General features: G+C 39.9%; 1 protein-coding gene and 1 non-coding gene across 2 annotated transcripts; one reads left to right on the forward strand and one right to left on the reverse strand.

Annotated features, from left to right (window-relative positions):
* The first annotated feature begins 4,955 nt into the window (after positions 1–4,955).
* On the forward strand, positions 4,956–11,625 carry LOC148800601 (uncharacterized). Its single transcript, XM_088903799.1, has 6 exons — positions 4,956–5,090; positions 8,798–9,244; positions 9,392–9,449; positions 9,627–9,718; positions 10,219–10,343; positions 10,878–11,625. Exons 1-6 carry the CDS (start codon positions 4,956–4,958, stop codon positions 11,623–11,625), a joined length of 1,605 nt encoding a protein of 534 aa, XP_088759925.1.
* On the reverse strand, positions 7,721–7,827 carry LOC148800602 (small nucleolar RNA R71). The gene has a single exon (XR_016071081.1). It is a non-coding gene; the product is annotated as a small nucleolar RNA R71 (small nucleolar RNA).
* Positions 11,626–13,719: the final 2,094 nt, after the last annotated feature.

Genomic DNA, 13,719 nt, shown 5'->3' on the forward strand with positions numbered 1-13,719 from the left:
TGCAAAAAGATATGCCTTTCGATTTTGCTAATGAGTGCAGGGAAGCATTCGATAAGCTGAAAAATTTATTGACAATTGCACCCATCATTCAACCACCGGATTGGAACTTGCCCTTTGAGATCATGGCAGATGCGAACAACTTTGCGGTAGGGGCGGTTCTAGGTCAGCCAATTGATGGGAAAAACCACGTCATCTACTATGCTTCCAAAAAGCTGAATGCTGCATAGAGCAATTACACAACCACTGAAAAAGAGATATTAGCTATTGTGTTTGCTTTAGACAAATTTAGATCATATTTGCTTGGCTCTAAAGTGATTGTATGCCCTTAGAGATACTTTTGCTCCAAGAGTTCGATTTAGAGATCAAGGATCGAAAGGGAGCTGAAAATGTTAGACAGTTTTGTATGCCCTTAGCTTCAATCTAATTGATGTACTTTTGATATTTAGTGTAAATAAATAATGTGCATGTTTGATTCATGTTGTTAGGTATAATTCTGTGTAAGACCCTCAAACTAGACACTTATAGAGACTCGTGTAAGTTTTAAATGTTCACAGCCGTTGGATAAGTCTGGGGAGATTTATCCTGCCAAGGCTGATACTGGTGTGCCACCAAGTGTTGGGATGGCCTGTCTCGGCCACCAGGGTAAGACCCAAGGCACATGCAGTATGGGATTACTCGAATCCTTGAACCGAACCAAATTTCCAGTATTGCCCTGGACCTTTGAGACAGATGGGCAAAACTGGAAAGTTACACCTGACCCCTAGACTCGATTATGATACTTCACTGGGTGTCGGATCGGGCTGTCTATGATATGCTAATCAGTGAGATCCTTAGTGGGGATCAAAACCTGGGTATGTTGGGACAGTTTGAGAATTCATCTGAGTGGGTGATCATAGTGATAGGATTAGCCCCTTTGTCGGACAAAGGCAATGATCGGGAATGCACTCTCTCTGATGGAAACCAAACTGCCGGCAGTTGATTTCAATCGTTGGAATTTTGTTTTGCAAAATTAATATATACATATACATATATATTTGTATGGTTTCAAAATGTTTGCAAATGGTTTTAATTCTTGGGATCCATGTGAGTGGAGAATGCATCACTATTGCTTGCAGCCGAGGGAGAGGTCCTCTCTTGTCGGGCAGTGCTTGATCATTAAGGGCTGAGAGGTTAAGTGTAAGACCATTTAGGATAATACCTGATGGGCTAATCTTGCATCTACCCACAGTCCCTAGGTTTTTATAAGATGGCTTGGCCCAGGGACCACTTAATGTAAATGTTGGGCCCATAGGGTCCATGTGATGGGCTCAGGAGTTCACTGAGCTTTTCAGTGAAGTCGGCTGGGCCTTGTAATAAAGGCTGGGCCGAACCCATGTGGCTGGAGTATAGATCAATGCTTGGGTCCCACGCCATACAAGGAAGCCCAACTTGGCAGCAGATTGTAAACTAGTTAAGCATTGAACACTTAATGGGCCAAAAGCCCATTTCGAGCTGGGCTGATATAATCACCCATCTATGGGGCGAATTTGAGATTAATGTTAGTAAAAGGATTGGGCCTTTACCCTTATCCACTCTGGGAGACCAAATTCAAATCAGATTTGAATCTAGTAACCTCCTGATAAGATCAGGAGTAAGCTAACTTAATCTACAGATGGGATTAAGATAATCCCCTATCCAAATACTGATTTGGATTGGGATAACTCCTAATTAGGGGGTTTCTTAATCAAGAAGAAAAGACGAGAAACCCTAAGAGAAAAAATATCAGATTTCGAGCCAAGGGTTCAAGCAAGAAAGCATCCTATGAACTGAGATTAGATCTCATACACACTCTAGAGAGAAGAGAAGCAATTCAGCCATCTTCGTCCCAGGAGTTCTCCTCCAGCCGCCGCCATTCCTTCTTGCAAGATTTGATCTATGCAGAAGAAAGAAATCAAGAAATCAATTCTTGACATCAGTCTTGCAGAAAAGACTGCAAAAGATTTGGTGCTCAGAGTTTCTAGAGGGTTCTTGAGAAGGATCCAGTGTGTAGGACGCACTCTGCTGGTTCCGTTCCACCTACAACTGTGTCATCTTCAGCAGGAGCGGATCTTGGTGTCCTCTTTGGGCGTGAACACCAATTTTGGGAGATACTGCTTCTCCGGATCAGGTATAATCCTCCATTTTCCTTTTGGTTCAGATCTGGTTCGATTATGGTTCAAGTAGGTGAAGGGATGAGAGATCCATCCCATGGACGCCCAAAGATTGCGGAATATGGGGGCGAATTTCAAAAATTTTTCTCCCTTCAACTGGGAATCGCATTCCCTATTTAGAAAATCATATTTTCAAGGATCATTCTTGAACCATAAACTGAACCAGATCTGAACCAAAAGGAGTAGGAGAGAATTATACCTGATACGGAGAAACTGTATCTCCTAATGGAGGTGTTCACGCCCAAGGAAGGATCCAAAATCTGCTTCCACTAAAGATGGCATAGTGTAGGATGGAGCAGAATCAGCAATGTTCTTCTCCAAGAACTCTGTTTTTTCCATCAGTGAGAGTGCATCCCCGATCATTACCTTTGTCCGACAAAGGGGCTGATCCTGTCACTTTGATCACCAACTTAGATGAATTCTCAGACTGTCCCAACATACCCAGGTTTTGACCCCCACTAATGATCTCACTGAATGGTACATCAAAGACAGTCCAGTCCGACACCTAGTGCAGTATTATAATCGAGTCTAGGGGTCGGGTGTAACTTTCCAGTTTCGCCCATCAATCTCAAAGGTCCAAGAAAATACTGGAAATCTGGTGCAGTTCAAAGATTCAATTAATCCTACACTGTATGTGCCTAGGGTCTCACCTTGGCAGCTGAGACAGGCAACCCCAACCGACTTGGTGGCACCACAATGTCCACCTTGTCAGGATAGGTCTCCCCAGACCGATCCACTAGCTGTGAACATTCTAAACTAACACGAGTCTCATTAAGTGTCCAGTTTAAGGGTATTACACAGAAACATACCAAGGGAACATGAATCAAATATGCACTTTTATTCAATTACAATAAACTCATAAAGTACATCATTCTGATTGAAGCTAAGGGCGTACAAAACTGTCTAACAGCTCCCACTTGCACTTAGGTCCAATCAGATACTAGCCGGAGTCCCATGCTTTCCACGTGTTTCTCACACACTTTCTGTGATAGTAGCTTCGTCAATGGGTCTGCTACATTTTCCGCTGACGCTACCTTCTGAATCAGGATGTCCCCTCTACCAACAATCTCCCGCAGTACGTGGTACTTCCTATCGATGTGCTTCGACTTCGAGTGGGCTCGTGGCTCCTTAGCCTGAGCAATGGCTCCATTGTTGTGTCACAACAATGGTATGGGTGATGTGCTGGACGGAACTACTCCCAACTCGTGAACGAATTTTCTCATCCAGACGGCTTCTTTGGCAGCCTCACTTGCGGCAATGTACTCGGCCTCGGTCGTGGAGTCTGCAGTGGACCCCTGTTTGTTGCTTTTCCAGCAAACAACACACGATCCTATCGTGAAAACATATCCAGATGTGGACTTTCTATCATCTGGGTCCGACTGGAAATCGGCATCTGTATACCCTTGGACCCCTGTTTGTTGCTTTTCTTGCTTCTTAATTCAAGTATTCATTGGTTCTTGTGCACATTTTTATTGGATGTTAATGTTAATTAGTTTGACAAACTGAATTAATGTTGATTTTCCTATTGCTATCCATGATTTCGGTGATCCGTAACTGTCATGAATAATGGTACAAGTAGCAATTAGGTTGATATCTTTTTGGGTCAATTGTTCGTGACAGCCTTTGTCCAATGTTTTAACATGGTTCAACCTAAAGGAATTGATGGAACAAGATTCAGTAATTGCAGTTATCTCAATTATTGTTATTTTGGTTTAATTGTTTTCACAAATCTTAATGCTATCTATTGTACCCAGTTGAGTGGTGATAAGTGTTGATCGAATGCTGGGTTTGGTCAACTAAATTAGGAAACAAATTGGTTCAAGATTTGAACCTGGTTCAAGATTAGCCCATAATGACCATACACTGCCCGACAAGAGAGGACCTCTCCCTCGGCTGCAAGGAACAGTGTTGCACTCTCTACTTATATGGATCCCAGGAATTAAAACCTTTTGCAAACATTTTAGAAACCATAATATGTACTTTTATATCTCATATAAAATATACTTCGCAAAAAACAAATCTCAACGGTTGAAATCGGCTGCCGGCAGTCTTGGTTTCCATTAGAGAGAGTGCATCCCCGATCATTACTTTTGTCGGACAAAGGGGCTGATCCTTTCACTATGATCACCCATTCAGATGAATTCTCAGATTGTCCCAACATACCCAGGTTTTGACCCTTGCTAAGGATCTCTCTGATTGGTACATCAAAGACAGCCCAATCCGACATCTAGTGTAGTATCATAATCGAGTCTAGGGGTTAGGTGTAACTTTCCAGTTTTGCCCATCTATCTCCAAGGTCCAGGGCAATACTGCAAAATCTGGTCCGATTCAAAAGCTCTATTAATCCTACACTATATGTGCCTAGGGTCTCACCCTGGCAGCTAAGACAGGCCACCCCAACCGACTTGGTGGCACTACAGTGTCAGCCTTGTCAGGATAGGTCTCCCCGGACTGATCCACTGGCTGTGAACATTTTAAACTAACACGAGTCTCATTAAGTGTCCAGTTTAAGGGTATTACACAGAAACATACCAAGGGAACATGAATCAAATATGTACTTTTATTCATTTACAATAAATTCATAAAGTACATCATTCTTGATTGAAGCTAAGGGCATACAAAACTGTCTAACACAAGAATCTACAAAGAAAACACCAAATTGTTCCGTGACAATGTACTCTTAGGAAAACAATTTAATGTTGGACAAAAGGTCTTACTATACAACTCTCCCCTCCAACTCATCCAGGTAAGCTGCGTTCCAGATGGATGGGTCCTTTTAGTGTGACTAATGTATTCCCTTATGGTGCAGTAGAGATAAAAAGTCTCGACACAGGTAAGATCTTCAATGTGAATGGGCATCGATTGAAGTTGTTCCACGAGGATGCAAATGTCTCCTCTATGGTAGACATCCGGTTGGACATTCCTCGGTATTCATTGGATTAAAGAAGTAGAGGAGAACGTCAAGCATAACGACGTTAAACAATTGCGCTTGTGGGAGGCAACCCATTGTGATTTTTTGTTATTTTGTTTAAGTTTTGATTTTTTTTTTGTGTGTTTAGCAGGAACCCAACAAGACAAACAGGGAAGTACCCCCAAATCTTTATACTTTATGCATAATCACATACATTGGGGACAATGTACAACTTAAGTGTGGGGGGATTAGGGAAATCTGACGGAAAACCCTAGCATGCTTCGATCATCTCTTCTTAACCTTGCTTTTGGAAACTCTATTCCCTGGAAGCTTATCCTTGAATGATTTCAACTTATCAGGAATCATGTGCCTAGGCTGAATAGATAGGATAGGATGCAAGCATGACTAACTGAATTGTTCTTGGCTGCATATGGTACCTCATGATTTTAATCGATCAATAGGCAAGATGCTTAAATATCTGTCAAACATGGTTTGATTATTCTAGAACTTGTTGTGTTAGGCAGATTGAGACCACAATCAATGAATTTATGGATCAGGTGGCGAGACCCTGTGATTCTTGTGCTAAAAAAAAAAAAAATCATGACTAATGTGAGATGGAGCATAAAATGCACTCACATCTAGAAACAAAAGCAAGGGTGAGATGGAGCATAAAATGCACTCACCCTAGAACCCCAACCTCATTCTCACCTTTAGATCCTTGGAATTCATACTAAGAGGTGAAGATGTGATACATAGCAAGCTTATGGCAAAAAGCACACTTTGTTTTGATTTAAAGAAATGTAATTGAATCTGGCCGAATTGGTTTGTTAAAAGCAATGAGCACCCGTGCATACAGTCCAAGGAGTTTCAGCCCGGGAAGGCTTGTCTCCTTGACTATCGATTTAACTTGGGACCACGAGGAATGGTGATTTGCGATCACTCTTGGACAAGAAAAAGGGGAGAAAGAGACGAAAAGGGGAAGGTTACCAAGACTGGATTGAAGCATGCATTGGACCAGGCCTTGTATAGAGAAAAAGAAGAGAGATTCAATAGTTAGGTTCTCTTGTTTTGCTTGAGTTTTGCCTTGCCCGAGGACGGGCAAAGTTTAAGTGTGGGGGGATTTGATGAGGCTGAAAAGAACCCTCTTTTGTCCCCTAATTTTCATCTTTTTACATTATTTTAACATTTAAATGAACTCATTACTCTTGTAATTCGATTCAGGGCAATAAAAAAGGCAATTGGAAGAAAATAGGGCAAATCGGATAATTTTGCACAATTTCGGCGACTGTCAGTAATCTAGGCCTAACTCTCAATTCTGGACTCCGAATTGGACAATTCAAGAAGAATTAGAAAGATGAAAGGAAGGCCCACAAATTTTATGTTTTGCCTTTTGACAGATTCAGCCCGCATCGAGTACGAAAAGGAGCCCGAAGTCGGAGCAAGTTCGTAGCCCAACTTAAGCCCAACTCGCAGAAGTACCTTGAAACAACCCAAGTTTTGAAGCAGCCCAACTCGAATTCAAGAGTTAAGAGTCCAAATTTCGAAAGTAACCTCCAAGGAGAGAGTCTTATCAAATCTAAAGTCTTGAATGTAATCCTAGAAAGATAAGAAAATTGAGATTAGATCATTAGATAAGAGATAGGATAGAATTAGTTCAAAGAAGATGAAGACTCCCTAAAGATAAGATGATCTCCTAGAAGGAGTTGGAAAATAGCCCTCTCCTTTTGCTATATAAAGAGGGGGGTGAACCAACTCTAGCATCACTCACTCCCTGATCCAAGAGATCACCAAGCAACTCAAGAAACTCAAGAGAGCAGTTCAGCCATGGAGAAGCAGAGCATGGCGGTTTCGCAGATCATGAGTAGCTGAACTTCTTTTTCTGGTTCAAGGGGGGAGGTTCGATTATGCCATTGTGAGGTTCTGTAGTTAATTTATTTTTTTGCTTTTTAATTCAAGTATTCATTGGTTCTTGTGCACATTTTTATTGGATGTTAATGTTAATTAGTTTGACAAACTGAATTAATGTTGATTTTCCTATTGCTATCCATGATTTCGGTGATCCGTAACTGTCATGAATAATGGTACAAGTAGCAATTAGGTTGATATCTTTTTGGGTCAATTGTTCGTGACAGCCTTTGTCCAATGTTTTAACATGGTTCAACCTAAAGGAATTGATGGAACAAGATTCAGTAATTGCAGTTATCTCAATTATTGTTATTTTGGTTTAATTGAGGAAGATATGGCAGAAGCAAATCGCACCCTTTTGGACTATACTTGTCCAACAATTGATGGGGCTACCTCCAGCATTTGCAAGCCCATAATTCAGGCCAATAATTTCGAAATCAAGCCTGTAATTATCCAAATGATTCAGACGAGTATTCAATTTAGTGGGTTACCAAGTGATGATCCTAATGCACATATTGTTAACTTCCTAAAAATATGTTATACATTTAAACATAATGGAGTTAGCGATGATGCTATTAGGCTTAGACTATTTCCATTTTCATTGCGTGATAGAGCTAAAGATTGGCTTAACTCACTCCTTGCAAGAAGCATCACCACTTGGAATGACTTGACCCAAAATTTCTTGGCTAAGTATTTTCCACCCTCTAAAATAGCAAAGTTAATTAATGATATCACTACTTTTGCTCAATTAGAGAGGGAATCCTTGTATGAAGCATGGGAACGATTCACGGAGATGCTTAGGAAGTGTTTTCACCATGGGATACCAATTTGGCATCAAATCCAAACATTTTATAATGGTATTACCCCCTCTTATTGTTCCATCATTGATGCAGTTGCAGGTGGCACAATCATGAGGAAAACGCCAGAGGAAGTGTATGACCTAGTGGAAGAAATGGTGTCGAACAGCTACCAATGGAGTAATGACCGAACTGATTGAAGGGGAGTACACCATATCGATTCCTTTGCCGCTTTATCTGCCCAACTTTCTAGTCTGAATAAGAAATTAGATACTCTTAATGTTGCAGCAATAAATACATCCTCTAGCAATCCATGTGATTTCTGTGGCCAATTAGGACATATTAATTCTGACTGTTCATTAGGTAATCCTTTTGCTTCACCTGAAAGTGCTAATTTTATTTCTCATGGTGGCAAGTCGAATTTCAACCCCTATTCGAACACATACAACCCAGGGTGGAGGAGTCATCCAAATTTTTCATGGAAGAACAACCAACAAAAAGCACCCATGGAATTTCAACAACAGCCGCCCCCACAAGAAAAGAAGGGTAATTTAGAAGAAATGATTTCTAAGTTCATTAATGTTACAGAAGCAAAATTTCAAGAACATGAAAAGAGATTCTTGAATCAAGAGGCGCCTATTAAGAACTTAGAAGTTTAAGTGGGGCAGATCGTGAGTATGCTGTCAGAAAGAAAAGATGGACGATTGCCTAGCAACACAGAGAAAAATCCAAGGGAGCAAGTGAATGCCATTGCTCTAAGAAGTGGGAAAACAATTGGCGAGACCTAGAATGATGATTAGAAAGCTGAAGAGGTCGATTCACAAAAAGAGGCCGAGGGGAGTAGTACACATAAACTGAATCTAGATGCTATTAAACTTCCTCTCCCCTACCCCAGAAGAGTTTTGAAAGCTAATTTGGATAAACAATTTGAGAAATTTTTAGAAGTGTTTAAAAAAATACATATTAACATCCCTCTTCTGGATGTATTGTCACAGATGCCAAAATATGCCAAATTCTTGAAGGAGGTGATGTCGAATAAAAGGAAATGGGAGGAATGTGAAATGGTGAAATTAAATGAAGAGTGCTTAGCCACTCTTCAAAATAAATTTCCCCCAAAGCTTAAGGATCCAGGGAGTTTTTCTATACCTTGCACCATAGGGAATACCGAATTTGAAAAACTCGGATTGCATGAACTAACATCTACAACAATTACCATGCAATTAGCTTATCGTAGCATTAAATACCCTAGTGGAATAGTAGAAGATGTTTTAGTCAAAGTAGGTAATTTCATCATTCCTGCTGATTTCACTGTGTTGGATATGGAGGAAGATACTATGCCATTGATTCTAGGGAGACCCTTTCTTGCTACCGGTAATGCTTTAATTAATGTACAAAATGGTCTACTTACTCTTAGAATCAATGGTGAAGAAGTGGTGTTTAATGTATTTCAAACTATGAAGTATCCCAACACAAGTGAACATGAAATATATGCCATCGATTGTATAGATATTTGGGCGGCTGAGATTAACTCACCAAAGTTAGACGACTCCTTTGAAAACTGCAGTTCTAATTCATGTAAAATTATGCAGGTTATGGAGGAAGAAGCAAAGGAGGCAGTGAACTATTTGGAGGCCGGCCAGGAAGGGTGTAAGCCAAGACAAGGGAAATTTCTGCCACTAGAAGGGCCGACCCCTACCAAACAATTGCTGCCCTCCATCAAAGCACCTCCAGTTTTGGAACTTAAACATTTACCTTCTCATTTAAAATATATATTTTTAGGAGAAAGTTCCACCTTACCTGTAATTATCTCTTTTGACTTGACAGGTCTCCAAGAGGAAAAGCTTGTGAGAGTGCTCATGCAACATATGTCGGCCATAGGATGGAGCATCGCCGACATAAAAGGGATTAACCCTTTGGTATGCATGCACAAAATTCTGATGGAACAAGGCTGCAATCCCAAGGCAAACCACAAAGGAGGCTGAACCCTAAAATGCAACAGGTAGTAAAGATAGAAATTCTGAAATGGCTTGAACCAGGTATTATCTACCCAATTTCTGATTCATTATGGGTAAGTCCTGTTCAAGTCGTACCAAAGAAAGCGGGGACTACTGTAATTCTAAATGAAAATAATGAATCGATTCCCACAAGAACAATAATTGGCTAGAGGGTGTACATAGACTATCGGAAGTTGAATGAGGCCACTAGGAAAGATCACTTCCCTTTGCCATTTATTGACCAAATGATAGAGAGACTTGCAGGGTACAAATATTATTGCTTCCTAGATGGCTACTCCGGGTATCTTCAAGTACCTATTGCACTTGAAGATCAAGAGAAGACCACTTTTACTTGCCCATATGAAACCTTTGCATTTAGGAGAATGCCATTTGGACTGTGCAATGCACCTGCCACTTTCCAGCGTTGTATGACGTCATTATTTGGTGATTTCATCGATGACTTCATGGAAGTCTTCATGGACAATTTCTCCATTTATGGATCATCATTCGATGAATGCTTGCATAATTTAGAAAAGGTACTTCAAAGGTGTGAAGAATCTAACCTTGTTTTGAACTAGGAAAAATGTCATTTCATGGTTAGGGAAGGAATAGTTCTAGGCCACAAAGTGTCTTCCAGGGGCATCGAAGTGGATAAAGCTAAGGTAGAACTAATTGAAAAGATCCCTCCACCTCAATTATTAAAGGATGTTATGGGTTTTCTTGGGCATGCAGGTTTTTATAGGTGATTCATTAAAGATTTTTCTAAAATAGCCAGACCCTTGACAAATCTACTAGTTAAAAATGTACCTTTTGAATTCGATGATGACTGTTTGCATGCATTTAACACTCTTAAGGAGAAATTGATTCAAGCTCCTATTGTATCAGCCCCTGTATGGGAACTACCCTTCGAAATCATGTGTGATGCAAGTAATAATACCTTGGGCGCAATTTTAGGGCAAAGAAAAAATAAGAAATTTCATACCATTTACTATGCAAGTAGGACCATGAATGAAGCACAAAAAAACTATTCCACTACCGAAAAGGAATTACTTGCAATAGTATTTGCTATTGAAAAATTCAGGTCTTATTTGCTCTTATCTAAAGTCATCGTATTCACTGACCATGCTGCCTTGAGATATCTACTTGCTAAAAAAGATGCAAAACCTAGGCTACTACAATGGATCTTGCGGTTGCACGAATTTGATCTAGAAATTAAGGACAAGAAGGGTAGTGAAAATACAGTAGCTGATCATTTATCAAGGCTGGATGAAAATTATGTTGAAAATATTAATAATTCAGCATTGCATGATGAATTCCCAGATGAGCAACTTTATGCGATTAGTAGAAACAATGAACCTGGGTTTGTTGATTTGGCTAATTTTTTGGCAGGAAAGGTGGTGCCACTTCACTTGGCATATCAGCAAAGAAAGAAATTTTTCTCTGATGTGAAGCATTATTTATGGGATGAACCTTGCCTGTACAGAATATGCGGGGACGGAAAGATAAGGAGATGTATTCCTGAGAAAGAAGTGCGAAGTGTTATAAATTTCTGCCATGACAAAGAAGCTAGAGGTCACCATGGAGCATCAAGAACGGCCGCAAAACTTCTCCAAAGTGGTTTTTATTGGCCTTCTCTCTTCAAGGATGTCTACGCATATGTAAGTGCTTGTGATCATTGTCAAAGGATAAGTAACATCTCCCGACAAAACGAGATGCCCTTGAACAATATTCTTGTTTGCGAAATATTTGATGTGTGGGGCATTGATTTCATGGGGCCCTTTCCAAAATCTGTTAATAATTCATACATACTTGTGGTTGTGGATATGTAAGCAAATGGGTGGAAGCATGTTCATATCCCACTAATGATGCTCGGGTGGTCATTAAATTTATAAAAAAAATCATATTCACTCGTTTTGAAACACCTCGAGCTATCATAAGTGATGGGGGGAACCATTTCTACAACAAACCATTCGAACAATTGTTAAACAAGTATGGTGTTACGCATAGAGTTGCAACCCCCTACCACCCCCGGACTAGTGGCCAAAGAGAAATTTCTAATAGAGAACTCAAACAGATTTTGGAAAAGATGGTTGCCACATCTAGGAGAGATTGGTCCTTGAAACTAGACGATGCACTTTAGGCTTACCGTACTGCATTCAAAACCCCAATTGGTATGTCCCCTTATCAATTACTCTTCGGAAAGGCATGCCATCTACCCGTTGAGCTGGAACATAAAGCTTACTGGGCTACCAAATTTCTGAATTTCGATTTAAGAAATGCAGGTGATAAAAGGAAGCTTTAGCTCAACGAAATAGAGGAATGGAGGAATCAAGCATATGAGAATGCCCGGACTTACAAAGAAAAAACCAAAGCATGGCATGACTCCCGTATTGTAAGGAAGGAATTTAAGGAAGGAGACAAAGTTTTGCTCTTTAATTCCCGTCTCAAGCTATTCCCTAGGAAGTTGAAAACCAGGTGGAGTGGACCCTTTGTAGTGGCTAAGGTATTCCCTCATGGAGTGATTGAACTGCATAATGGTAAGGGAAACACATTCAAGGTAAATGGGCAGCGTTTAAAGCATTATATTGAAGGAGAACAACCCATCCACCATGGGTCCATTCTCTCCTTGAAACAGCCATGAAAGAAAAGAGAAAGTCAAGCTCACAACTTAAAAGGAGCACTTATGGGAGGCAACCCATTGAGTTTAGTTTTTTTTTCAATTATTTTCTGTTTTTTTTTTATTCGGATTGTGTTTTTCTCTTAGGAACTTAATTGTGTGTAGAAGCTGATTTCAAATCTGACGGACCTCAACAAGGCGTTCAGGGAAGTACCCTTAAATCTTTCTATCTTATGAAAAGTCATATACATTGAGGACAATGTATACCTTAAGTGTGGGGGGATTAAGGGAAATTGATAATTTCTGGATTTACTCTAGCATGCTTCGATCATCACTATTTTAACCTTTCTTTTTGAAACTTCTACTCCTTAGAAACTTGTTTTGGAATAATTTCAAACTATCATGAATTATGTGCTTAGGTGGAATAGACAGGAAATGATGAAAGCAAGACGAGCTGAAATTTTTGGCTATAGAAGGCACCTCATTATTTTGACTGATCAATAGGCAAGATTCAATACGGTTGCAACCCCTATTTGACTAATTTTTCGCTTAAATGACTATCAGACATGGCTTGATTATTCTAGAACTTGTTTTGCTAGACATGTTGAGACCACGATAATGAGTTCATGGATAGGGTTGACAATGGTGATGACATTTCCAAAAAAAAAAAATCATAACTAGTGTGAGATGGAGCATAAAATGCACTCACACTAAAAACGAAAGAAAATGATGAGATGGAGTATAAAATGCACTCATCCCTAGAAGCGAAAGAAAAGGGTGAGATGGATCATAAAATGCACTCACCCCAAGCCCCATTTCACCTTTTGATTTTTAATACATTGAACTCATGCTAAGTGGTGGACATGTAATGCATAAGCAAGCTTACTGTAATAACATTCCTTGTTTTGACCAAAAAAATTATGAAAGGGTATTTCGAATCTTGCTGCATTTTGATTGTTAAAGCAATGGGTGCTTACTTTAGTCCTAAAATGTTCATGCGGTGAAATGCTTTCTCCCCTAGACTGTTGATTTGACCTAGGATCATGAGGATTGGTGATTCGAGATTATTCTTTGACGAGTTACAAAGGAGGAAGAAGTGGACAATGGAAGGATTATTAAGTCATGTGAGAGGACAAGCATCTTGTTGAGAAAAACCTAAAAAATCAGTAGATAGTCAGATTGTTCCTGTTTTATTTTTGCTTGAGTTTTTTCTTGCCCGAGGATGGGCAAAGTTTAAGTGTGGGGGGATTTGATGTGAATAAAAATTATCTTATTCTTATCTCTGATATTCAGCATTTTTATACTT

This window comes from Nelumbo nucifera, chromosome 4 (assembly GCF_055504915.1).
Source record: "Nelumbo nucifera cultivar China Antique chromosome 4, China Antique-T2T, whole genome shotgun sequence".
In the NCBI taxonomy this organism is placed as follows: Eukaryota; Viridiplantae; Streptophyta; class Magnoliopsida; order Proteales; family Nelumbonaceae; genus Nelumbo; species Nelumbo nucifera.